Source organism: Propithecus coquereli, unplaced genomic scaffold, assembly GCF_000956105.1.
Source record: "Propithecus coquereli isolate 6110/MARCELLA unplaced genomic scaffold, Pcoq_1.0 Scaffold34, whole genome shotgun sequence".
Taxonomy (NCBI): domain Eukaryota; kingdom Metazoa; phylum Chordata; class Mammalia; order Primates; family Indriidae; genus Propithecus; species Propithecus coquereli.
The window spans coordinates 11338331-11364477 of NW_012149063.1; the positions used below are offsets into that span (position 1 = coordinate 11338331).

General features: G+C 38.0%; 1 protein-coding gene across 1 annotated transcript in view; it reads right to left on the bottom strand.

Annotated features, from left to right (window-relative positions):
* The window catches only part of TTN (titin), a 274373-nt gene that overhangs the window by 231411 nt on the left and 16815 nt on the right, over positions 1-26147 (bottom strand). The window contains exons 13-43 of the mRNA XM_012650762.1: positions 25693-25830; positions 22116-22409; positions 21884-22006; positions 20337-20618; positions 20011-20076; positions 18613-18871; positions 18350-18410; positions 18020-18235; positions 16877-17019; positions 16356-16561; positions 15571-15804; positions 15216-15460; positions 14048-14319; positions 13764-13928; positions 13492-13660; positions 11697-13387; positions 11289-11570; positions 10616-10882; positions 10248-10520; positions 9862-10125; positions 9512-9772; positions 7602-7862; positions 6797-7060; positions 6445-6705; positions 6060-6320; positions 5364-5624; positions 4711-4852; positions 4456-4621; positions 3101-3332; positions 1257-1541; positions 910-1035 (exon numbers count right to left, since the gene is read on the bottom strand). Of these exons, the coding sequence (XP_012506216.1) occupies positions 910-1035; positions 1257-1541; positions 3101-3332; positions 4456-4621; positions 4711-4852; positions 5364-5624; positions 6060-6320; positions 6445-6705; positions 6797-7060; positions 7602-7862; positions 9512-9772; positions 9862-10125; positions 10248-10520; positions 10616-10882; positions 11289-11570; positions 11697-13387; positions 13492-13660; positions 13764-13928; positions 14048-14319; positions 15216-15460; positions 15571-15804; positions 16356-16561; positions 16877-17019; positions 18020-18235; positions 18350-18410; positions 18613-18871; positions 20011-20076; positions 20337-20618; positions 21884-22006; positions 22116-22409; positions 25693-25830 (8170 nt within the window). The remainder of the gene's footprint in view (positions 1-909; positions 1036-1256; positions 1542-3100; positions 3333-4455; positions 4622-4710; positions 4853-5363; positions 5625-6059; positions 6321-6444; positions 6706-6796; positions 7061-7601; positions 7863-9511; positions 9773-9861; positions 10126-10247; positions 10521-10615; positions 10883-11288; positions 11571-11696; positions 13388-13491; positions 13661-13763; positions 13929-14047; positions 14320-15215; positions 15461-15570; positions 15805-16355; positions 16562-16876; positions 17020-18019; positions 18236-18349; positions 18411-18612; positions 18872-20010; positions 20077-20336; positions 20619-21883; positions 22007-22115; positions 22410-25692; positions 25831-26147) is intronic.

Sequence of the window (26147 nt, forward strand, 5' to 3'; positions counted from 1 at the left end):
TAGTAGCAGTGAACTCCTATTAAGTGATTACTATATGATGGGCACTGCGCTGTGTGCTGACTTGGGTTATCTAACTTAATCCTGATAATAATCTTAAGTGATTGGTATTTGTCATTTAACAATCATTCATTAGTACAATCAACAATTACTTGTTGAGTATCTACTATGTACCTATTCTAGGGCAAAGCTCCACCCTTGCTTTCATAGAGCTTACCTTCTAGTAGCTACTGTTTTTTAGGCACCAGGTTCTCAGTACTAAAACAGAATCCCTGGCCCCATAAATCTTACATTCTAAGATTGAATGCAATGGTATACTCATCGTGTTCATGAGAGAAAGAGAACCAGAGAAATCATGTATTTGCCTAAGGTTACACACTGGAGCCAAGATTGAAATCCAGCCTCTTTGACAATAAAGCCTCTACTTTTGACCACTGCAAGTTACTGCCTTTCAAAGAAAAATATCTTTCACACAAGCATTGCCTGCAGACTGAATAATGTCTTACGTATAAATGGACTCTTTTTGGAAACATATGTAGATGCTATTATAATTAATCTAATAATAATTGCAGTTTTTGTCATTGTATTTTTTCAATCAAAATATAAAAGTGCAGCTACAATCATAAAGGGAACATGTTCTTTTGAGATTAGTAGAAAGCTCCAATCTAGTTTTTTTATTGTGATAAAAAGTACGTAACATAAAATTTACTACCTTAACCATTTGTACAAAACAGTAGTAGAAAATACTGACCCAAATCTTAATTAAATAATTCAAGTAAGTCTCCTGCTAGATTCCCATTAAGCTTCAAATCATGCTTGAGGTGTCTGTGATGGAGGAAAAGGTAAGAGAACGTTTTCCCCACATCATGCTTTGTAAATATTAGCAATGATATCTTTTGCTCATAAACCTACCTGTTCCAGAAACTCTGCATTGAAAACGGGCTGGCTGTCCTTCGGAAGTGACAGTGTCTTGAAGTGGGGTGATGATGGCAGGAGGATAAACTGGCATTTCCTGATCAGGAGACACAACTTCTGGAACTAAAGAGAGCACAAGATTTGTCATGATTAAGTCACCATAGAGACCTCGCTGAAGGGAGCATGTAGATTTATCTTAATTTATTTCACAGCACAGTGCTTTCCAAGTTGGGTAACAATCTACTTTTATGAGCTTCAAATTGTATTTTGAAATGCACTGGTAGAGCACAAAAGCTGGCTTCCTGGGTTTTATTTGAAGCTGGGAAGCAGCAAGGCATTCCTACCTTCCACTGAAAGTGAAGCTGATGTCGTGGCAACTCCGTAGTCGTTCTTGGCTTGACAGGTGTAGACAGCTGCATCCTCTGGGAAGGCTTCAATTAGCAAAAGCGTGTACTCTTGCCCGTCGTGAAGAAATTTGCACTTGAAGCCAGTGGAAAGCAGCTGCTCTTCCTTGTACCAGGAGATTTTGGGCTGTGGTCTGCCAGATATCACGGCACAGAAGCGGGCAGGCTTGCCAGACTGCACAGTGACAGGCTGGAGCTCCTGCAGAACTTGGGGTGGTTCAGGAGCTAAGAGCAAATGACAACAAACAGCCCATGAAAAAGGGTAAAAACATGGGAGAGCACGCAAAACTCTACATTAATTTGTTGTCAGGTGGGTATGTGTCCAGAAACAAAACTTTGGAATTGCGCTATCTTAACTTGCCTCAGAATATTAAAACATTCTTTGTGCTAAGAAGGAAAAAAACATTTGGATTTTGTCCTCAAGAAGAGGGGACAGCTTCAGAAAGATATTTTTGATATTTTGAGGCATGCTGAGAGTGCGGGGTTCCTCATTATAACACGATTACCCCACTTCCTGGTTGAGGTGGGGGCGTAGGAAGGGATACCGAAAAGAATTCTAGAATAACTTCCATGTGCTACCTATTTTTAAAAGCCATTTGGGCAAATCATGTGGTGAGAAGGCTCATCCCATTCAGGTTTGTTTGTTTTGCAAGTATTTGTGTATATGTCACAGTCATTTCGTTATATACTGGTGCCAGTGAAACGCAATCAGTGAGTATTGAATGAATGAATATTATTTCAGATCTTGTTAAATGCAATTAGGTAGATTTAACAAAATGCAGCTTTCCTGTTATGCTAACTAGAGCATATTCTCACTGTTGTGATGAGTGAGGGGATCTGGGTAGTTTGTGGAACCCAGAAATGGGGAGGAATGACTGCTATGAGGCTGGTTTCTGACACTACCATAGAAAAGACCTTTACTTCTCTGTGCCTCACTTTCTCCACTACTAACATAGAGATGATAATAACTGAATGCTATGACCATTCAGTCCCCCTCTAGGGACCCAGGAATGTTGACAATATGGTTCATCTTTGTGACTCTTGAGATTATGTCTAGGGTTTCTGCATCGGCCTCAGAGATATTTTGTTCAGAGAGAGATGGCCTAAGATGAGGATAGGGAGGGAGGTTCCATTTTTTTCTATGTATCTAGAATAGACTCAGATCTAGGCCAACCTCGAATTCAGCTCTGAGGATTCTAATGAGGAAAGCAAAGATTTAATGGCACTCCCCGGGGACTGTTCCAAGGAGTGCTTGGTAGCATATGGAATTCCCAAAGTAAGAGTCCCCGGTCTGAGAGCTTGGGGCAGAGAGGACCTAGTTCCACATTGCCTGTGACTCTCTAGGCCCTCCAGGGTCTCAAAGAGGACCTGCAGGTTCTACCAGGCACTCTGTACCAGAGACTGGAAGTGACCCTGTCACCTGGTAGTGCTACTGGTACTTAAGCAGTCAGGGGCAGAGAACAGAGAACTAACACAGTTGAATGCTGTATCTAGAAACTCATTTGGAGCATATTATAATTGACACACTGTAGAAGTTCAGTAGTGTTGATCAACTAAATGAGGTTCTGGTCATTAGGTGCTTTCTGGAAATGACATCTCAATAGTCCTTTTAACAGCTGTCCTTCCTTTTTCATAGGTATAATGTGTAAATAAATGTTGCTGCAACCATGTGAGTATCACAAGCTCTTTAGAAATTGCCCAGGAACTACCGGAGTTTAGTAACTTAAAGGGGAGGATTATTTCAGGTGGATCTACAAAATATGTGAAAATCTCTCCCTACATACCATTAACATAGAGAGTAACAGAACTCCTGTTCCTTCCTGCCACAAAAGTGTATTCGCCTGCGTCGCTATGTCTGGTCTCAGAGATAAACATCCGGTGGATTCTTCTCTCCACCACATATTGGTGTCGTTCTTGAACTTGGAAATTGATTTCAATGCCATCTTTATACCAGTGGGCATCAACATCGTCTTCATTGACCTCAAACTCAACGACAGCACGCTGTTTCTCAATGACCTATTGATGGAACAGCGTAAAAAGAAAATTGAAGCCCTAGTTTCCTTTAGGTTAACCCAGTCCTAAAACTGTCCATATGAAGAGCATGCAAAACCGAAATATTAAGATATAATACATCTACTGACTATTGTACATTCTAAATTTTCCTGTCTAGTCTTGGACAAATGGTACCCAAACCTCTTTTGTCGAGAATCATGCTTGTACCTGCACCAAGAGGGGAGGCTTCCCCAAAGAAACAATTATTTCATCTTGAAATGCTTGCTTTTTAATCAATAACTAATTATTTATGTTAGAAATAATGACACTACATCTTGGGGCTTTTATTTTATCTACAAAACTATTTTAAGCTACTATTCAATTTGATTTCATATGATATGAACAATAACTTTGTGGGCTAAGTAGGAATTGTTATCCTCATTTTGAAAGTGAGAAAACTGAGGTTCAGAATTAGAAAATAAAGGATGTGTTATCTGTGCCCTCACTGAAGACTTTTTTACTATGACCTAAGGCTTCAAAGGCCTGGCTCTCTTTGGATGAGCAAGGTAAAGCTGAACTCAAATGGTGTTTCTTTGAACATGGTCCTCCCATTGTATCATTTGGGAAGACAAGCTCTGCAAATGTAGTGGAGAACAAAAGAGTTTGCACAACATCCTTGCCAGGAATCCAGCATTGCCCTGACTCGGCTTCCTGTTAGACTTCACAGGAAGGGGTCCAGCCACTAAGTCCCTCCACACCTGCTTCTCCATAGGTGGTAACCTTCTGAGAAAATGCCACCTTGTTCTAAGTTTCCTTAATTCTGATGGGTATGTGAACATCACAATTTACATTTTAATTCTTTTCTGGTCGGTGCTGCTTGGCAAGGAGCCATTTATTAGACAGTGAGGTTTCTACAGCTGCTTTAATTAAAGTGTTTAGACAGCTGCTGAGGACACACTTATTCCTAAGTGAGTGGAAACTGTGACTAAATTGATGTCAGCATAAGAGAGTTTAAGCCAAGTAAGGATGAGCTAATTCAATTCTTTAAAAGACTGTGGTTAGAAAATTTCAAAGTGAAAAATTAAAATAATAGAACTATAGATCCGGGACTATTCATGATTTTTAAAAAATTCAGTATAAACAATACCTGAACTTCCTTTTTAATACTTCGGATGCGAACATCTCTGCCCTCTACAAAGAGGTTAGCTGTCGACATGTTGCCTCCCGCCACCACCGCGTACTGCCCGGCATCGGACATCCGGGTCGACGGGATCAGAAGGCGGTGGACGTATTTTTCCTTCTGAATCTTCATTCTACAGATGAAGTGGAAATTGGAGTTTAATGTATGCTGATTCAGAGGTAACTGGAAATTATTGGAATGCAGCAAGACATAGCAACCGACCTGTCTGCGATCTGCAGTTCTTGGCCATCTTTCATCCACTGTACAGTGATGTCAGGTTCAGAAACTTCACATTCAAACATGGCTCGTTTCTTCTCAAGAACCTTGATGTCCTTAATGTGTTTTCTAAATTCTATATGGCGGGCTGGAAAACAGAATGTGAAAAATTAACATTTAAAATGGCTTTATTGAGATTTAATTCCCATACTACACAATTCACCCGTTTAAAGTATCTAATTCAATGGCTTTCAGTGTCTTCAGAGTTAGGCAACCATCACCATAATTTTAGAACATTCTTATTTTCCCAAAAAGAAGCCATGCATCCCTTATCCATCACCTCCTAGAATTTTCCCATTGCCTCTCCTCTAGACTTAGGCAACCACCAATCCATGTCTCTATAAATTTGTGTTCTGGACAATTCATATAATGGAATCATACAGTATGTGGTCTATGTGATTGGCTTCTTTCACTTAGCAAAAAGTTTTCAAGGTTCATCCGTGTTATAGCTCATATTAGTACTTCCTTTTTATTGCTGAATAATATCCTGTTGTATAGATACGCCACATTTTATTTATCCATTCATCAATTGATGCACTAACATTTTATATAGCATGTTAGACATTTTTTCCATGGATATGATATTTATGAAACTGTACCTTCCACATAAAGGGTGGCTGTCGAGGTAGCTTTTCCAGCAACAAAGGTATAGTCAGCAGCATCCCCAAAGTGAACATTCCTGATGTTCAGTGAGTGCGTGAGCTTTTTGGTTCTCATCTGGCACCGGTCAGTAGATTTGATTTCCACACCATTCTTTAACCATTTGTAAGAGATGCCTTCGTAGTTCACTGTTACCTCAAAGGTAATGGTGTCTTTTTCTTCAGCATTGATGTCCTTCAACATGGAGGTAATCATGATTGCTGCAAAGGGGAAAAGGAAAAACACCCAGGGAAAGGAATGTAAATATGTTGTGGTTCATAACAGGTACAGAATGAAAACCTGGAATTTTTCTTGTACATCTGTTGAGGCGATTACAGTTCAGAGATATGAGCTTTGATAGCTTCCATGTACTCCTGGACATGATGATGCCAACTGACAAGAGAAATAGAAATGTCAAGTGACAGACACTGGAACATCTTTCCAGGCCCTTTCAATGCTACTCTACTTGGGAAACTGTATCCAGGCGGAGATGCGAGTGCTTAGTGCTTAACTCAGTGTGAACACATAGTAGATGTTTCAATCAGGGATTTTTGAGTAAATACTCAGGAAAGTGTAGGATATGGAATAAAAATGAGTCTACTGAATATTCTCTCTCTCTATATATTTTCTTTTCTTTTTTTGCTTTTTTTACTTACGGGTCACTGTCAGTGTGGCGCTGACTTGGTCATTGCCACAGACAAACGTGTATTCCGCCGAGTCCTCTGTGCTGGTGTTCATGATAATCAGTTGGTGGAGCTTTCCTTGCACAACTATCTTGAACTTTTCACTCATCTCAATCTCCACACCATTCTTCAGCCACATGGAAGGGACGTTGAAGTGGGACACCTCGCACTCAAAGGATGCAGTTTTGGTCTCAGGCACCTCGATATTTTTCATGGTTTTTGTAATATGTAATGCTTGGGGAAATCAGAAAGCACTTTGGTTAAGATAGTTTATTTAAAAAAACAAGTGAAGCAAAATAAATCAATGAATACCTGGGGATCCTCCAGGCAAGCATCCTAGGGGCCGCCTAATACTTACTCTCCACGAACAGCTTGGCTTTGCATTCCAATTGCCCCACCACAGCGGTGTACTCCCCAGCATCCGAGGGGGTGATGTTCTGCAGCATCAGCTTGTGGACCTTCCTTTCTGAGACCAGTCTGTGTTTCTCACTCGGCTTAATCTCCACATTCTTATGGAACCATTTTACTGGAACCGTGTCATGGGAAACACTAACTTCAAAGGCAACAGTGGCATTTTCCAAGGCAGTCACATCCTTTGGCTTTTTAATGATCTTGACAGCTAAGAGGAAAGTTGGAGCAATGCAGTAAGATGGTTAACTTGATGGTAACCATGGGTTGGCTACTTGTAAAGTGTTTCTGAGTCAACTTACTCTCAACGTGCAGTCTGGCACTGGCTCCTAGCCTTCCAAGTCTGAAGCCGTAAACAGACTCATCCACGATGGCACAGTTTTTAATTCTCAGAGAGTAAACTGCCCCTTTGACTGAGATATCATACTTGTCATTGGATTGTAGCACAACCCCATTTTTGATCCACTGGACACCTTTGACATTAGGGTGTGTGAGCTGGACGGTGAAAACAGCATCTTGTGTTTCTGTCACTGTGAGGTTCTTCAGAGTCTTCTTAATTTTGACAGCTGAGGACAAATTTATGATTGGTTTAGAAAATATAGATGGTACCATCAAGAAAAAGAAGTCCTGAACAAGATCAGGGCCCAGTCATCTTGCAAAACAATGGTTATCAGACATCTTGCAGTTATGTAGCACCTCTATTTTAAAAGACGCCTGTGATTATTTAGGGAAACTTGAGATCCAATTGGACGTGTGCACTTTACGCCTGAATGTTTTTTCTATACTCGAATGGCATTAAGTTTGCATAGCCATGTACTAATAGTGTAATAGACTGATTGGACATGGGTAAAATGGAATGGAGACTTGGAGTGTCTGGTTTAGCTATGTCACAGAGCTTTAACTTAGGAAATGGCTTTTTCATATAAATACATTCGATAAGCAATTTCGTACCTTGTGGCTTAGAAAAGAAAGTTTAGACAATTTATAATGATTTCATGAAATGAAAATTTATGGTATATAAAATGGCCAGATCATTTGGTTAAATTTAAAATGATAATGGTCAAGAATGTAATATGATTTAAAAAGGACAAATCTTATATCACTGACCTTCAACTTTGAGTTTGGCAGATGTTTTGGAGGTGGCCACCTTGTAGGTGTATTCTCCAATGTCATCTAATTTGGTGGCAGCAATGATAAGTCTCCTTTTGCGGCCATCTGATTCACTTCTGACCATGTTACTCAGTGGCAGGTGTTTGCCATCCCTCAGCCATTCGCCTTCAGAATCTGAGTTGGCAACTTCACATTCAAACACAGCTTCCTGGGATTCAGCTACAGTCTGATCTGTGAGTGGCTTGGAGATGGCCCCCCCTTTGCAACAAGAGAAGTACAGCATAAGTAAGTCCTTTAAAAATATTTACACAATAAAGAAATTTGTGCACAATTAAATATAAAACATCAAATTTAAAAACATGATTTTAAACATCATGAAATGTTTAATAAGATTATTATTACCCATATTGAAAAGGTACCACAGAAATCCCTTATTCTAAGTATGCATGACGTATAACCAGGAAAAATACTGGAATCAGGAAAGTTTTGCAAAGGAAAAGGAACTGTTAATATGGAGTTCTTACAACCATAATGCATAGCATACCACATGGATAGCCTCTAACTCAATTCCTTCTTCTTCAAAAGCATTCTACTTGGTTTTTTAAGGATTACTTCCTGGGAATATGTCTGATATTTGATTGGAAAAAAATTTGCTAGGGAAAATGTCCAAGTCATCAATGTTTCTATAAGATAGAGATTCCTGTATACTAAAAATCAGTGTTGACAAATGTCGTCTCTCCTATGAAGTTTCCCAAATTACCTCTACTGCTGTCACCCACTGGCAGAAATAATTGCTGCTTTAACAATTTTTTTAGCTGCTTAGGTATCTGTCCCTCTCTAAATTGTGAATTCCTCAAGAAAAACTATCATGCCTTATTTATTTTTGTGTCCTGAGTTCCTAGCAGTGTCTGGCCTAAGTTGGGTGAAATCACAGAGAAGCTCATAGTTTATTCTTGTTTTCACACATTTAAAACCATGTAACTTATCTTACATGTATTAAAGTGTGGAATTTAAAATTTTGTTTTAAAAGTCTTTTCATGGTCAAATCTCTGAGGAAATTTTATAATGTAATAAAGTATAAACCACGAAGCTTTCAAAACAAATAAGACACACCCTTATCATGTGACTTGCTCATATACCATGACATGGACAGCACAATTTAATCTGAATGTAATATCTCAATTCCTCAATATTTAAGTTGTAATGAACCAAGCAAATTAACGATGGCTTCTAGTTTTTTGTTGGCAATTGGTTTACACTTTTTATTCTTCATTGTAAAGCTAAGGATTTCTGCCAAATGAAAATGGTCTTATTTCTACTTCCTATCATAAGAGATACACAGCTACATTGAGTTGCAGTTAAAAAATACTCATTGGGTTTATAAAAAAGTATGAAAGAAATAAAAGAAACAAAGGTTAAAGAAGCAAGAGTGCTTAAAAAAAGAAATAGCTCTTTAGAGGAGGAAAGTTTGAATAAAGCTCAATTCAGCAAACATTATCAGTGATCTATCATGTGCAACATATTGGAGCACACAAAGAAAAAGAAGCAATTGCAGATTTCAGGAATTTATACCTGGTGTGGAAAGAGGAAATGGGGAAGAAGACAAGTATAGAAGAGCAATGAAAGAAGCACACATAAAGTGATGCTGGGGTTGGAGGAGGATGAGATCCTATACAAATGAGGAGATTAAGGGAAGGCTTCATGGAGGAGGTGGCATTTGAGGTAGGCCTGGAAGAACATTTGTAATTTTGTCTGGTGGGGGCAGTGTTGAGGGTACTATTGTCTTAGTGAACAGCAGAGGCAGAGGCATGGAAGTGGGAAACTGATGGGAATTTGAGGGGAAATGGGCAACAGTTTCTCAAATTAAAATAATTATGCCTGATAGATTAAATGATAAATGTACTGACCTGCCACAGTAAGTTTTCCAGATGTCATATTTTCTCCAGCATAAAATGTATATTTTCCTTCATCATCTTTCATCATATTTAGCACTGTCAATTTATATATTTTTCCATGAGCTTCAATTTTATATTTAGGACTGGGTTGGATTTCCTTGTCCTTAAAATTCCACAAGACATCAATTCCTGAGTGGGACAGCTCAACCTCAAGGACCACATTCTGGGTTTCTGTACAGGTGAGGTCATGGAGACCTCTGATAATTTTAATTTCTGGGGAAAAAAGAAAATAATCACTTGGTTATTATTACAGTGGGAAAGTGGAAGCCTTAAAATAATTAGTTAAATAGAATAGTTCTTACTTTCTACAGAGAGATTACAGCTAGTTTCAACTCTGCCAACCATCAGCTTGTAAGGTCCCTCATCAGAGGCATGAGTTCGGTTAATCACTAGTCGCTGCTTGGTGCCTTTGACGATGGCATGTACGCGGTCATCAGGCTTGATCTGTTCATCATTCAAGTACCATTTAATGGAAGTCACATCAGGGACTGAGACCTTACATTCGAGCACAGCCTTGGTGCCCTCAATCACGTTAACATCTTTTAGAGGTGTTACCACATCAACACCTGCAAGAACACACACACAAATAAAAGAATTATAAATATGAATTTTGTTTAAAATGTCTGCTCATTAAAGTGCTTTATCTCACTTGGCGATGTAAACGTAAAACTATATAAGTAACACTCACTATAGACAGAGACGCGCCCGCTGGTGGAGAGCCCAAGGGCTGGAATGGTGAAGGAGTAATGCCCAGCATCTTCCTTAGTCATGTCTTCAATGAGCAGCATGTGAGACTGTTTGTCTATCACGACGTGAACCCTGTCGCTGGGCTGCACTTCTTGGCCATCTTTCATCCAGACGCCTTCCACATTTTCTAAGGAGACTTTAACTTCAAGCTGAACAATGTCACCTTCGCAGACTTTCTGATCACTAAGTCCTTGTAGGATGGCAATGGGGCGGGCTGTGAAATATGGGGAGAAAAACAATGTTACAGTCATTCTCGTCACTATACCATAATGATGCTCACTGCTCGCTGATGGGAATGGGAAGACTTACGTTTCATCTTTAGTCTACAGGTTGTCTTTTTCCCATCAATGACAAAGCTGTATTCTCCCTGGTCCTCTTTGGTCACGTCCTTGACTGTGAGGTTCTGACGTCCACGGCGAGACGTAATTGTGTATTTGCCATTGGATTTAAGCTCCACACCATTATGATACCATTTGCCTTCTATATTTTCTGGGGATACGATACACTCTAACTCTCCTGAAAATGATTCTGGAACTTCTATGTCCTGAAGTTCTTTCACGAACTCAACAACTGCACCTGAAATATAAGATAAGGAGAAATCAATTTCCCTGGAGAGTTATGCATCCAGGCTTAGGATAGAGATAACGCCTTGTATATCTCTTATCTCCCCCATACCACCAGGAATATTCTTAATATCTACCTGCTGATGGACTGAGAAGTAAATTTTCAATAAAAAGGAGTTATTTTGATTTTTTAAAAAAATTTAAAATCAAGACATCAAAATAATACTACATATAAAAATCCAAATTGTTGAATTGTCAATATTCTTAATTAGGAACATAAATTAATGATTCTCGCTATGAAGCTTATATCCAATTCCCAAATAATTGTTTTGATGAAGGAAAAATTGTATAGCTAATTTTATCACATACTAAAGGTGACTTTAAAACTTAAGTAAACAATGAAATAATCATTTTACTACCTTCAACAATAAGTTTAGCTGTTGTTTTGATATTTTCATCTTCCACAAGTACACAGCTATAGTCTTCAGCGTCAGATGTGTCAATGGTCAGTATAGAGAGGAAGTGGACCTTCCTGTCAGAGTGCATCCTGTATTTATCTCCCTCATGAACCTCCATCCCATCTTTATACCATTTCACTTTGACAAATGGCTCTGAAGTTTCACATTCAAAGGTTGCCATGGTGTCTTTTTCCTTAGCAACAACATCTTGTAAGTCCTGTGTGAAAGTGATCAATTGCTTGGCTACAAGAAAAAGGAGGGGGGCAAAGCACATTAGACAAAATTAAATTCACAATTTGAGCAATGGGAAAAGAAAAGAAATATACTAATGGATATTCATGGATACAGAATGAAAGGCATTCAAATTACCTTGGACGAGTAAGAATGCGTGACTCGAAGTTTCCCCAGCTATGTTGACGGCTTTTACCATGATGCTGGCAGAGTCCTCTGCAGTCACATCTCTTATGACCAATTCACAAACGTTGTCCTCGGGCCAGTACCAGTAGATTCGGTCGGACCGTTCGATTTTTACACCATTTTTGTACCATTCACATTCAGGGTCTGGTTTCCCCACAACTCTGACGCGGAAGTGTGCATCAGATCCTTGACCCACTGTTTGGCTTTGGATTCTTTCAAAGATTTTGGGGGCCTCCATACTAGGACTTAGTTCAATTTTATCAGGTTTAAAAGTTGGAATAGTGATTTTGCCTTCTTCCTCAAGGGCTTTCCTCTCCTCTTCAGTTAACTCTTTGGTCCAGTGGAGAAGTTCATCTTTTGTCTTCTTCAGGAGTTCTTCATAGGAGTCATCCTTCTTGCGAGACTTGAGCTCCACGGCAGTAATGGCTTCATAATATCCCTCCTCTGTTCTGCGCTTGAATTTACTACGCAGCTCTTCTGACTCTTCGGATACTTTTTCATGGGTAATTCTTTCAGCCCTTTTCAACTTCACAATTTCTTTTTCAGTGGTATCAATAGGTCTATCCACTTTTTGCACTTCAAACTGAAGCTTTCCTGGTTCGTGTACATGAAATTCAGGTTTTGGTTCAGGAGCTCGCCTAAGGACAGACCTAAAATCTTCCCTCTGTTGGATCTCAAGTTTCACTTTATGTTCAATCACACCTTCAGGATTTTCTGCAGTGACCTTCACTTCACCTGTATCATAGGACTTGCAGTCCACAATATCGAGATAATGAATGCCATCATAGCGAACTCTGAACCTTTTGCTTTTGCGGATGAGCTGCCCGTTGAGGTACCAGTTGACTTTGGGCTGAGGGTAGCCTGTTACTCGGCAGCGGAACCTGGCGGTCTCGCCTTCAAGTACTCTTACTGGCTCTGGGTATAAGACGATGTCTGGCTTTTGCTTTTCTTTCTGATCTATTGTTACACCTGTAAGTGCACCTTCATGAGCCATCCTCTCTAATTCTTCAATTCTCTGTAGGCCTTTTCTCCCCTCAGGCAACTGAGATTCTTCCACGAGACTTTTCTCATCTTTAACAATCAGGGTAGCGGATGTGTGATCTGTTCCATATTTGTTAGTGGCTCTGCAAGTAATGATACCACTGTCTCTAGAATATGCAACTCCATAATCGAGGCTGCAGTACCCGAATTCATTGATCATACGGAGCCTGTTGGCTGCTTCTAGTGGCTTTCCATCATGGAGCCATTCCACCACCATCGTTGGGTCTCCGATTGGTGTAAGTCTGCATTCAAAGTGGGCAGGCCCAAAGCGCTTGAGTCTTAAGGAAGTGAGTTTTTTCTTGAAAAATGGTTTCTGTTGTTTCTCTTTGTCATAGAGGTCACCCTCTTCCCATTGTTCTTGACCATATCGCAAATGGAGGGGCTCCAGTTCTGGGGCTGCAATCTCCTTTGCTCGGTATGTTCCTCGTGGTATGACTAATTTTCTCTCTGGTTCAGGCTCTGCAAACTCAACTTCAACATTTACTTTACATCTTGTGGTGTCCCGGCCAGCCTTATTAATAGCAGTTGCAGTATACCAGGCAGAATCTTGGCTGACAGTGGAATCGATTTTAAGGGCAGCTTCTCCCTTGGTTCCCTCAATTCTATATAAAGTAAAAAATAAACCATCAATATAGAAGTAGCATTGCTTTCTTGGTTACTGGATTCATATAATGAGCTTAGTTTTATTATTTCCAAACACACTTACCTGATTTTGGGATATTTATGAGGTACAATGATGTCACTGTTTTTCAGCCATACAATGTCAGGGTTGGGGTTACCCGTAGCTCTGACTTTCATTTCAAGTCGGGAACCTTCCTTTACATTGACATTTTTCAGTTTTTCCACAAACATTGGTTTTACCTGATGTTCCACAGCTAAAAGAGAGAGGTCATGATTTAGAGTTGAGTAGGGTTGGAATACGCATTTATAACTCAAATTATAATATGAGGTAATTTCCTTATTTTAATTTTATTTTACCTTCCACAGTTAAAAGCATTGAAACTGAAGATCTGCCTGCCCTGTTTTGGGCAATCACAGTCCATTCCCCAGAATCACTGGGTGTTGCTGGGACAATAATTAGTGACTGAGTACCATCTTCTTTAATGACTACTTTATGGGTATAGTCATTGACAATTTGCTGGCCTGTCAAAAAAAATAAGTAAAGAAGAAAACTGATTTTAAAACAGTTTTTTTAAATTGTTAGGCACACACATAAACTTGTTTTTGTGTTTAATGATTGATGAACAAAAACTTGTATTTACCATCGTGAAACCAGAGTGTCTCTGGCATGGGTCTACCCACAACCTTTAAGTCAAATCTGGCAGTTTGCCCTTCTAAACATTTGAACGAAGCGGGTTTTAATACAAAGACTGGCTTATACAGTCTCTCAAGTTGTGATTCATCTGTTTCCTCTAGCCTACGTGCAGGGGACATCCGTGCAGGAGACATCCTCGCAGGGGACATCCTTGCAGGGGACATCCTTGCAGGAGACATGCGGATAGGAGACCTGCTCACAGAACGTGGAGAGATAGATCTGAAAAACAAAGGCAAATGGAATATTTTCAAGAAGCGAAAAGAAAATTCAGCAAAACAAATCTTTTTCTGTTTTATTCATTAACGTTATTTTAGAATTTACTTCTTGCATGTATTAAAAAGGCATCTTAAACTCATTAGGATCCAAAACAGAATATATTATAATTGCCCCCAAAGCTATGTTTTTCCCATATTTTCAATCTTGGTCACTAGTCATTCAATACATCCAGGTACCAAGGTTCAAAATCTTGGAAAAATTCTTAATAGTGCCTTTTCCTTACCATCTGGATCTATTTAATCACCACCTCTTTTTGATTCAACTACCAAAACATCTTAATAAATGTTGGTTGGTTAAATAAACCAATGAATACATTTATGAAAAAAGAAAAATATACTTTTTTATCTAAGAGGAGAAAAAACTTAGGAATTATATTTGAAAACAAAACAAAACAAAATCCTATTTATACATGGCGGTCAGACTGGCATGGATTTTGAATGCTGTCGCCACCACTTATAGGATGGATGAACTAAGATAATTTTCATAGGCTCCCAGAGCTTCAGTGCTCCCCTTTTTAAAACAGTAATAATCATCTATTTATTTTGGGGTTGCCATGTAAATTTAAATGTGTAAAGATCAAGTGTTAAAGAAATTAGAGCTACTGTTATATTAGCTGTAGCACTAAAAAATGAATAGTATGAAACACTAATGAAAATTCTTTGCTCATCTTAGATAAAGGCAAGAAACAAAAACTCTGGGCAATCATTGGTGTTGCCAATGGTAAGTTTCTGTGCTACCTCAGCCCTCAATTTTTTAAAAAAAATAGCAATTTGCTACTTGCATATTGATGTTTTAAAACAATTTAAATGCTAAACAATGTGAATTTTTACAAGTTTTACCTGATTCTGCTCACTGGCTCTGGTGTGGGTATGTAAGTTGGAGCTCCAAGTGGTGCAGCAGGCTCCACATACAACTTCCCTGAGCAAATTGCATTTCCTTTGATGTTGCTGGCAAATGCAGTGTAAATTCCTTCATCTTCTGGAAGAACAACAGGTATACGCAGACTAGCTCTGCCATCCTGTAGAAAGTCCATTTGGTATCTTTCTCCATGTTTGATGCGCTTGCCATCTTTGTACCATGCAATCTGCAAAGAACACCATGCATGTGTGAATAAATTTTACGTAAAATAGTTATATTGTAACCTGTTTGTATCTTTACTGTGGCACAGAGGTATGATACATGTATATTTTTTACCTTGGGTAATGGATAGCCAGACATCTTGCAATGAAAAGTGACACCCATCCCCTCAAGAATTCTATAATTCTTGAGTCTTAAATCAAATCCTGATTCAATAGCTTCAGATTCAGAAATGTCAACTGCCATCTTTTCTTCTCCGTCTTCTTCAAGAAGTTCTTCTAATGTAGTCTTTATTATTCTGTATTCAATTTCTTTAATAAGTCTCTCTTCAAAGGAAGAAATATGGAATTCCTATGCAGTAAAAAGATGACGATTTGTTAAAAAGATACATCCTCACTGGTGGAAATTCTTCAAGGATATGTATTTGTTTCAGAGCTAAGGATTATTGAAGTTTTTAACTGGGAGAAGACTCTAGAAGGCTTTTTTGTTTGTTTGTTTTAATCTGCATCACAGTCATCTTTGTCAGTTGATGCCGTGGCACCTTGGGTAAAATGGTATTCCAAGAGTATGGGTTACATCTGGGATATTTATCAGACAGATGAAGGAATCTTGGCATTAATGAACTTGGTTATGCTAATATTTGTCTTGCTCTAAATATATATATAATCCCCATTTCTAAAGTCCTATTTCGTTGCATACATGTAATCCCTCTTTCTAAAGTCACAAGTGCAGCATGCCATGAAGATTAAGGAAACTTGTCAGCAGTGAACTTGGACCTACTAACAGTTGTCTAACCCTGACTTTATCACTTGAAAATGAAAATATCAAACACAAAAAGGGGCACTGTGGAAGGAAAGTATAATTTGTGAAATAGTTTAGTTGGTCATTATTGTTATGCTCACCTGATCTTCTACAAAAGTTCTGACCATTACAGTATCTTTGGCCATTTTCTTTCTAATCAAGGCCTGTTCTTTTTCATACTCTTTTTCATACTCAGAGTATGCAAATCCAGGTGCTATTTCTCCAACTTTGGGTTCTTGAACGAATGCAGTCACTTGTGTCTGGTAAAGCATTTCTTGCTGGGACTTCATCAGTGACTCATAATCAGCTAGGAGTTAAGAACATAGGTTAATTTTTAATGTTCTTATTAAGCATTCAACTGGACTTAGAATCTCTGCATTTTCAGAGGCATGGTATGCCTAGAAACAAATGCACCAAATAGAAGCTATTGCTAGAACCTCAGTTTAGTGCCAGTGTGGCTTTTGAGGCTATGTGGTCTAAAACATTTCTTATACAGCCAAGACCAAGAAAGGGAGGTGTACCAGGATGCAGCACTAGGTCTTTCAGCAAACACATGGCACAGCTGTTTCCCTGCATTTCAGTTCTCATCATGCACACAAGAACTACTTAGAGTTGCCCTTACCTTCTTCAAGCAAGGAAGCAGATGCAGAAGTTTCTCCATGCTTATTACGAATAACAATAGTGTATTCTCCAGCGTCATCGGCAAAAGTCATAGAAATCACCAGTTTGCATTCACCGGTTTGTTTATTGTAACTCACTTTGTATCTTTATGAAAATGAACAAATAGAAAAATCGGTCATAAACAACCTTATGTGAATAAAAGAAATGGACTTCTTTGTGAATGGATCTGTGATGTAAAATTCAATGATCCTGAACACATGACTAAGCTCCACCATAGATTATAACTATAAGATTACTAAAAATGGGGAAAATTCATAGACGTGATAATTATGGCCAAACAAGTTAAAATATTCATTTTAAAGAATATGTGTATTCTTTAAAGTAAATAATAGACTATAATATTGCTAGAATCAGACATAAAAAATAAGTGGCTTCAGTGTTCATGTTAGCAAATGATGTTATTTAAACAATAGGTATTTTCCCTCTGTTCACTATTTTGTTCATTATTTCTTTGAAGATGGAATAAATAATCAAAACAATAAATTCTCATAAATATTTCAGTATTAACTCTCTGGTATATTATATTGATTATTATTAAGATACAACACCTACATTTTTAGATTATCAAGTTGCCCTTTTTTGTCTTAAATTTCAGGAAATTTGGAGATAAAATTTGTATTCATTTGCAGAAAATTTATTAGCATAGATTTCCGTGCATAACTACCTTTCTTCTTCATAACATCACTCCTATTCTTTTATCTTTTAATGACTTAGTTATTACATGTTTTTACTGAAAGTGGTCTCAAATCCTTTCTGGAAGAGTGTGTATATGTGTGTGTGTGTGTGTGTGTGTGTGTGTGTGTGTGTGTGTTTGTATAAAAATCCACAGTATTTTGTCTACTAGCATTATTAATGAATTAAACTAAAATGTAAAGAAATATGTCTTCCACCCACTTTTGTCACATAGCTTTATTTCTTACTAAGACTTTGCACAAAGATGTGAAAATATTTCAAAACAAACTAAGGCAGCTCCACAATGACAGAGCCCACATTTAGGGCTAGTGGAGCAAGTAAATTCCACTCTGGGCTTCACACATAACTCACACAAGTCACAGAGAACACTGTCATTCAGTCAGCAAGATACCTGTATCCAGTGGTTAGAGGAACACCAGATTTCTTCCAGTAGACGTGGGGCTTTGGGTTGCCGCCAACCTGGCATACAAACACCACGCTCCCACCTTCCACCAGTCTCTGGACCACTGGTTTTGTAATGAAGAATGGTGCAGCAGGCTCTCCGGGCTCTGCTTGTTCCTCTGTGATGCTAGTGTCAGTCATTACCACATCTCTTGACTCGACAAAGCTGGAAAGAGAATTCCTTTTATATTAGCTCCTGGGCTGCAATTTGCCAATACAGAAGGGACTGAAAATCAAAATTGTACTAGATCAGCAGCTAACTAGTAAAAGAATGTTTTACCGTTTCTCTTCTGTGGTAATTTTCTCAGCCACAGTTGTTTCCTTTTCAAATTCTTCTGACACTAAAAAAAGACAAACGTTTTTCATTGAAGTGAGGCATTTAGTGACCCCTGCTTAGCACTGACAGTTAAATTGGCCCCATAATCTACACCCCAATTCCAAAACGGGACATTATTATGAGGTTGCAGAAAAGGTATTGTGAAAAAGAACGTTCGATTAGAGCAACAACTTGTGCATGGGGACCTTGGGAGGGTGGCCACTAACCTTGCACAGCTAGATAGCAGGAAGTGCTGACGGTTCCAGCCTCATTCACAGCGGTGCAAGTAAATCGCCCGCTGTCTTCTGCAAAGGCTTCGCGAATCATAAGGCGAGCAATTCCATTCTGGAAGGTAATCTGGAAGTCGATAGAACTTTCGATTTGGTAGTCTTCCCTGTACCATGTCACTGTTGGGGATGGGTATCCAGAGATGTGGCACTCCAAGGTGACAGATTCACCTTCTATGACAGTCACATTTTTTAAGCCCTGAAGAGAGAAGAAAAAGGAAATAATGATACATGTACATATTCATTCATCATCCCTGGTATTATAACAAATGTGGGGCTTGAACTCGCACATTTTAATTGCCACAAAATGGCCTTTTCATCAGAACTCTAGAAATATCAGTAAAGAGACTCCCTTTGAAATTGGAACATTCCCAATTTGAAATTAATGCAAGATATTTCCAAGTCTCTAAGGTATTAACACCATATGATAGGAAAATGCTGTACCCTCTGTTATCCTCACATATTCAAATCCTGATGAAGCTGGAAGGCTCAACAGCAAATGCTACCTATGCAACAAAGCTTTGCCATGGTATCTCCAACTAGTATGACTCTATCCTTCCTGTGGGTTCTCCTGTTGTGGTGCTTAGCACTTTTAATATTTTATTATGGTCTTTTGGGTACATTTTCTACAGTGGCAAGGCAAAAATTTCAAAGAGGGTAGGATTGGTCTTTATCTCCATAGCTCCTGCAATAATACCTTACACATATTAGAAGCTCATTAGATTGTCTGAATACATGAGTGATGGTTACCACACAGAACTTCCCTTTTCCTTGCCAAAGAATATGTGTATCACCATTGTTGTATTGTATTGTATCACCATACACCAGAGTATGTGTAGCATTTGTATCACCATTGTTTCTTAAAGCTGAATAGTACTCCATGGTATACATATACCACATTTTATTAATCCATACATTCTACTAAGTGAGGTATCCCAAGAATGGAAAGACAAGCACCACATGTACTCACCATCAAATTGGTATTAACTGATCAACACATAAGTGCACATATAAGAATAACATCTATTGGATATTGGGCGGCGGGGGAAGGGGTAGGAGGGAGGAGGGGACGGGTATATGCATACACAAAGAGTGCAATGTGCACCACCCGAAGGATGGACATATTTGAAACTTGGACTTGGGGGGGGAAGGGGGGACAAGGGCAACATACGTAACCTAAACATCTGTACCCCCATAATATGCTGAAAAAAAATTAGCATTTGTAAACTCACTAATGCCATTTTCCTATTAGATTGAGAAACTGACCTTTGCAAACATATATTAAAATGATTTGACCAGATATAAATAGGGTCCAACACAATCAACTTCTTTACTCACCGAGACCAAAGTTGGTGGAGTAACAGGGATTTCAACAGGTGCCGGTACTCTTGCTGTTTCTGTTACCTATGATTTTTACAGAGGATGTTACAAAATGTCCACGAAATTAGGGAAAAATATCATCAACTCTTAACACATCCAGAACTATAAAAATAATGTGAGAAAAGGATCACTGATGCAAACCATGCTCAATAAAATTAAGTGCGAGCACGGTAAAGGAGAAGAGAAGATTCTAGCCTGGCTATTTCTGTAGTACAAACTGGCTGAGTGCCTGGCCCTGCTCCATGCGAGTGGATCAAGAAACAGCGTGTAGCCCAGCGACCAACCTTGGCTTCACGCCTGTGCCGTACTTCGAAGCGCTCTTCACGGACGGTGGCACCAGTGATGCTCACCCCTACTTCCTTTTTCACTTCGATGCCAGCTTGGCTCTTATAAGTCTCTGGTGTGTCAGCGAAGGGGAACTGTGGCGAGGGGGTGGGCTCTGCCCTTACTCTGGCCTCACTGGGCTTCACAGTAGGAGCCTTCACCGATTTGGTGATCTTCTGAGCAGAAGATGTGGCTGATAACTCTTTCTGTAATGTAGCAATAGCACTACCGGCTATTGATGCCTGTGTAGAAAAGGAGTCAGAAAATAAAGTCACTTAACTGTCCTCTGAGTCATCACTCAGGAGTGCTTTGCACTAGTATTCCTGGACGGACTTTGAATCTATATGGTCCATTTTCTAATGCTCTCATTATCACTCTTACAGTTAATGAAAAGTCAGTTAGAGATAAGCCAATTATAAAACTCCTTGTCATTCCTGTTAATTTGTAAAATATATTTTAAAATATCTTTTTAAAAGAGTTGTATTAAGAATTCCTTATTTTACAGCTTTTATCGTAAAAGGACAGGCTCTTCTAAAACTCAGTCATGAATTTTCACTTAACCATTCTGATAAATGCTATTTTTGAAAATACTACAGTGGGAAATTCAAAATCAAGAAATTATTAAAATAGTTGGTAAATTCCTAAGAACTACTTTGAAAGAGCATATTTGGGTTTTAGCCACAAATCTGAATTAAAAGGTGAAAATGGAGACATTCAGAAAAACATTTTAGAAGTTTTCTTACTGTTTTATTCTGTTGCTGTCTATGGTTATTTGGTTTCAATAGTAATTTGGGACTATCCCAGATATAGGCATTATATGTACCTTACAATTCTTTGAAGGTATAGAAGGTTTGGATTCTATTTCTTGGATGTGTATAATAACAATAATGACCAATATTGAGGGTTATTTTGTGCTGTCAGCTTGCTCAGGGTTTTACATGTATTTTTACTTGTATTTTACATGTATTTTCACTTTACCTTGATGACAGAGCTAACAAGGGCCACTAATCCAGGTCTGCTTGATTCCACAATCCAACCCAACCACCACACAATACCACCTCTCCATCTTGCTGTACTGACTATATGAACATGTGATTTCTCAACATCGGTCTTTCTTAATGAAATACATTCATCGTTAAGTTACTCTAAAATGTCTCACAGCATAAGGAAAACTCCACTGTGTAATACACTACCTTTTACAAAATCATTAGAACCATAGTAATCAATTGAATTTGAGCTCTCCCTGACATGTGAAATAAAAAGAAGCTTGTATGGTTTGTGTCTCCTCAAAGGTGCAAGATACCCACCTACTACTTACTCTAGGCTCACCCTGCCGGGCAAGTTTCAGAAACCAAATGTTAGGGCCATCTGAATCCACCATGAATGCAAACACACATCACCCCAAAGAGGCCCACCTTGGCCTACACCAAACCTACTCTACATCGCAGGTTAGATACTTGTTTCCTTTGAGCTAAACATTTCTTTATCATGCTCTTTAACTTCTTACCTCATATCCATGTTCTGTCTTAGGAACAGAAATTTTTGAAACGGTAAAGTGAGGGCTTGCTGTGCGGGGGCGTTTATCCACATGGACTAATCTTTCAGTTGTTAGATCTGTACTTTTCTTGATCTGCAGTGAAATGAAACTCAGTGATACTACTGTTCCACAGATGACCACAGCAGTTAATTTAAGGCTGCTTTACCATGAAAAGGGTGAAAAATAGCAGGTATAGGCTCACCTGTGATGTTATGTGCATTCCCATTTCATCAGTAGTTTTGATATGAGTCTCAGAAGGAGCCTGGATCACTCTAGGCTTGACTGCTTTAGGGACAACGTGGGGTTCTGAGGCTGGACGCTGGGGCTGCTCAGCTACCTTTGCAGCAGAAACATGTTCCTTATATCCATATTCCAAAGTGGTCTGCTGAGCGTAGGATTCTTCAAGATGCCTGGGTTCCCTGGGCTCTCTAACTCGGGCCTGGTCCACTGCAGCAACAACTGTTGCTACGGCTTCAGCCTTTTTTCCAACGTCCACCTAGAGACAAGGTTTCCGGAATTAGTACACGGTAATGTCAAAGTTAGGCTGGGACATCTCCTAGGGACAGTCTCCTGGGACATCTCCTCCTAGTCATTCAGAACAAACAAATGCCTAAAGGCATGACAGATAAGTAGGTGGCACCTATGTGATGCAGCAATGTTAATGTGTACGGAAATGGAACTCAGAAATGCTTTCAGGAATTTAATATGTCATTGATTATTATATTGTACTGACATCTATTTAGATACACTGTATATATCTGCTTAATTATATTAGACATTAAATCACATAGACACAACATAGGACAACCACAATATGAATATAAACTTATAAGCAGATTTTTTTTCCGGTAATTTATCTAGGCAGACAGTCAATTAGCAATTGGGAAATCAGAACTCTGGAGCTGGTTATCTTCACCAATTCTTTTTATCATCTTGTCGATCGTGTAGTCCGGTGTTGACGCAGTGACAGCAATGATAAAAGTGTACTCAAATATCGTCATCATCCCATCCAGAAAAATCAGTTACTACAGAGTTATATGGTTGCATGCAAATCGGAGATAACATGAAAGCTCATGAACACAGAGTGAGCACAGAAATTTACTTATGATTCCCTAGGGATAAGATTTGTTTAATCTATTAGAAAATATCTCTCTTAAAACACACAAATGAAAGAAAAGCACATGAATGAAAATATTGTGATTAAAATGAAAGTGTTATCATGTTTGGCTTCAAGAGAACAACCTTTCACATTGGAGTTTAATTTACTTTCATTATTACTGGGAGTTAGAGCGAAGAAGGAAACAAATTGTATTTCTTCATTTCTATGAATCAGATTAAGCTAAATGGGAACACAATTTGCAAAGGAGTTTCTCTTGCAAAGAAAGCAAACGAGGTGATGTGGCTTACATATTAGGATTCTGTGCAATACTTGGAAACAGCATATCACAAAAATCATATAGCCATGTTCATCCAGTGCACTTTAAAAGTAAGGCTGAAATATATTATTAACACTCAGTTTTCTTTGCTGCTGAGAATAGAATCCAGAATGCATCTCAAATATTTTTCAAGTAAGCTACCTATATATCTGTAAAAATTATTCTCTGAACCATTTAAGATACAAATGAGGCTTTTTGAGATGAAATTGGGCCTCTAGTGATCCTGGGCTTTATCCAGTGCTTCCTTCTAGGAAGACACAAGGCATTTAGGGATTGCAAATACCATCTTCACTTTAGATTGCATCTTAGAAGAAATTATAAAATATACATGAAGCTTAGGTGAGTTAAGTGTTAATTTTTTTGTTTCTTTTTTCAAGTATATAGGCAATTAGTTGACTTTAATTTTATAGATGTTTTAAAATACTAACATCTTCGACAGATTACACTAAATATATAGAAAGATTAGTCCATATATATATTTAGTATTTTATATAGATACATAATTTGCTTGTAGAGTGATTACATTTGCACTATATCTCATTTGAACCTTTCAACCAGTAGGCAGGTTAAGTTTTAATTTTATTTATTTTAACAATAATAAAACTAAGGCTCAAAGAAATTATCATTTGACTAAATATTGCACAACTGAAATACATAAATCTTGTTTGTAATTTAAAACTTATGAAAAAATATTAATTATGGTAGGATATTTTAAATTGAGGGAGCATCTATTTTTTGTTGAATTATTATATGTCAAATCCACATACATAGGCTGTTTGGTGGACAACTATAAAACTATCCTGGTAGCTGCTTTTATTTCTTAGTGGACTCTAATATCCTTCATATTTTTGGAACCTGGATAAGCAGGAAGATGAATTGGACTAGGAGACCCCAATTCACACGGGTTAAATGCTGACAATAAATTTAGGAGATACAAAGAAAAGTGTTATTTAATCTGATTTTTCACTACCAGAAAAGGAGAACTTGGATTGAATCTAATCATCTCTAATGTTCTGTTGATCTGTTAAGCAATTAGATGGAACACTAGAAGCACGACAACTCATGATGGATGAAAAGTTACGAGAGTTGTTGATGAAATGGGATGAAACAATGCTTTTCACCTCCACAGCATCAGTTTTCATCTCTTCTTGAAAAAGATGTATTTGTTCTTGCTTAATAGCAAATCCTTCTCTAGTTCTTGGCAGTGTGGCTGGTTCAATAGATTTTGCAGTAGTAACTATTACCTTAGGTATAGACATTTTCTCAGCTTCCATCCTTAGCTAATTTTTAACACAAAAATACGATAGTCAATTTATGACAAAATTAGAATGGAAATAAAATTAAAAATCAATCACTCATGAACTATGTTGCATCGTGAAATTTCTACCATCTATGAGGCTTCTGAAAGGATGATATGCTATTAAATATTAGCCTTGGGTAAAGGTTTAAAAAGTTTACCTTAAATCATGTCTTAGAATAATATAAATCAAACATGTAGAACTAGAAAATGACATCGGGGGAAATACAAACAGGATTCAGGCTATGATGCTAATGAAATTGAAAAACTTCAGTTGCTAATTTCCAGATACTATATATTAGCAATAAAGAATAAAATTAGGTAAATAGCTCACTTAGGGTAAATGACAGTCATGGGAAGTAGTTTAATTCACGGAAATTTCATAGCTACAAATAGATATAGTAACCTTTTCATGGTTTAGGTGTGATTGTTCTGCTTGGATACTTCCTTTTCTAGATTTTAATATTGCATCTAGTTTAGCTTTAATGCGAACTGCTACAGCAGGCACTCTAATTTTCTCAGCTTATTTTCTCACCTGATATTACAGGGGCAAAAAAAAAAAAAAATAAAGTTCCACAGGAGGAAAATTATGAGTAATTTACTGGAGGAAGTCCATACTTTGTAATGAAATATACTGAATTTATAACCCCTCAAAACACACATCTTCTTGACAGTAAGTAAGATTTATCATTTAGTTATACAACTTTTGTGTTTTTTTTTTTTTAAATGTTCATAGAGTCTCTTAAAATTAGCCTGCATGCAATTTCAAATCATCAACTTCTGGAAGATTTTCATTGGTTAATAAAAAGTTGAAATAATGGTAAAGAGATAAGTGGGGAAAGGAATATGTAATAATATTAATAACAATACATAATTTGGTTTTTTAGTTTCCAATTATTTAATTGTCCAAAAAATAAATTTGGTTAATAGTGTCTCATACATAAATTCAGAGATTTGGTATTAATGTTATTACAATGGGATTTCACATGAGATTTGGTATTAATGTATTATAATAGGGATCTCACACTTGGAATAGCAATAGTCACCTTTCCATGGGTAACTTGGATTTGTTCTTGTCTAGTAGCCATTCCTTCTCTAGTTCTCAGTATTGTTTCTTGTTCTTTGGCTTTAGCAGTAGCAACTGCTATTGTAGACAAGGCAGTTTTCTCAGCTTCCTTTCTCATCTGATTATTATAGTAAAATCAAGATTTTAGTTGTACAGGGCTTCAGACACATATGATATGACCCATCCCCCCTCCTATTTGGGATGCAAGAAGAAGTTATTCAGGGTTAAACGCATAAGAGAAATTACCGTGCACCTGGTAATGTTTGTATATACTGAGTGAGAATCACAAAACGCAGAAAGGACGGGTGGGGAACCTGCGGCCTCAAGGCCACACGTGGCGGCACTTAAAAAAAATTAAGCTAAAAATGCTAATTTTCATGCAAAGGATAATGGTGAATAAAATGAATTACAAATGTTACATGTGGATGAAAATCA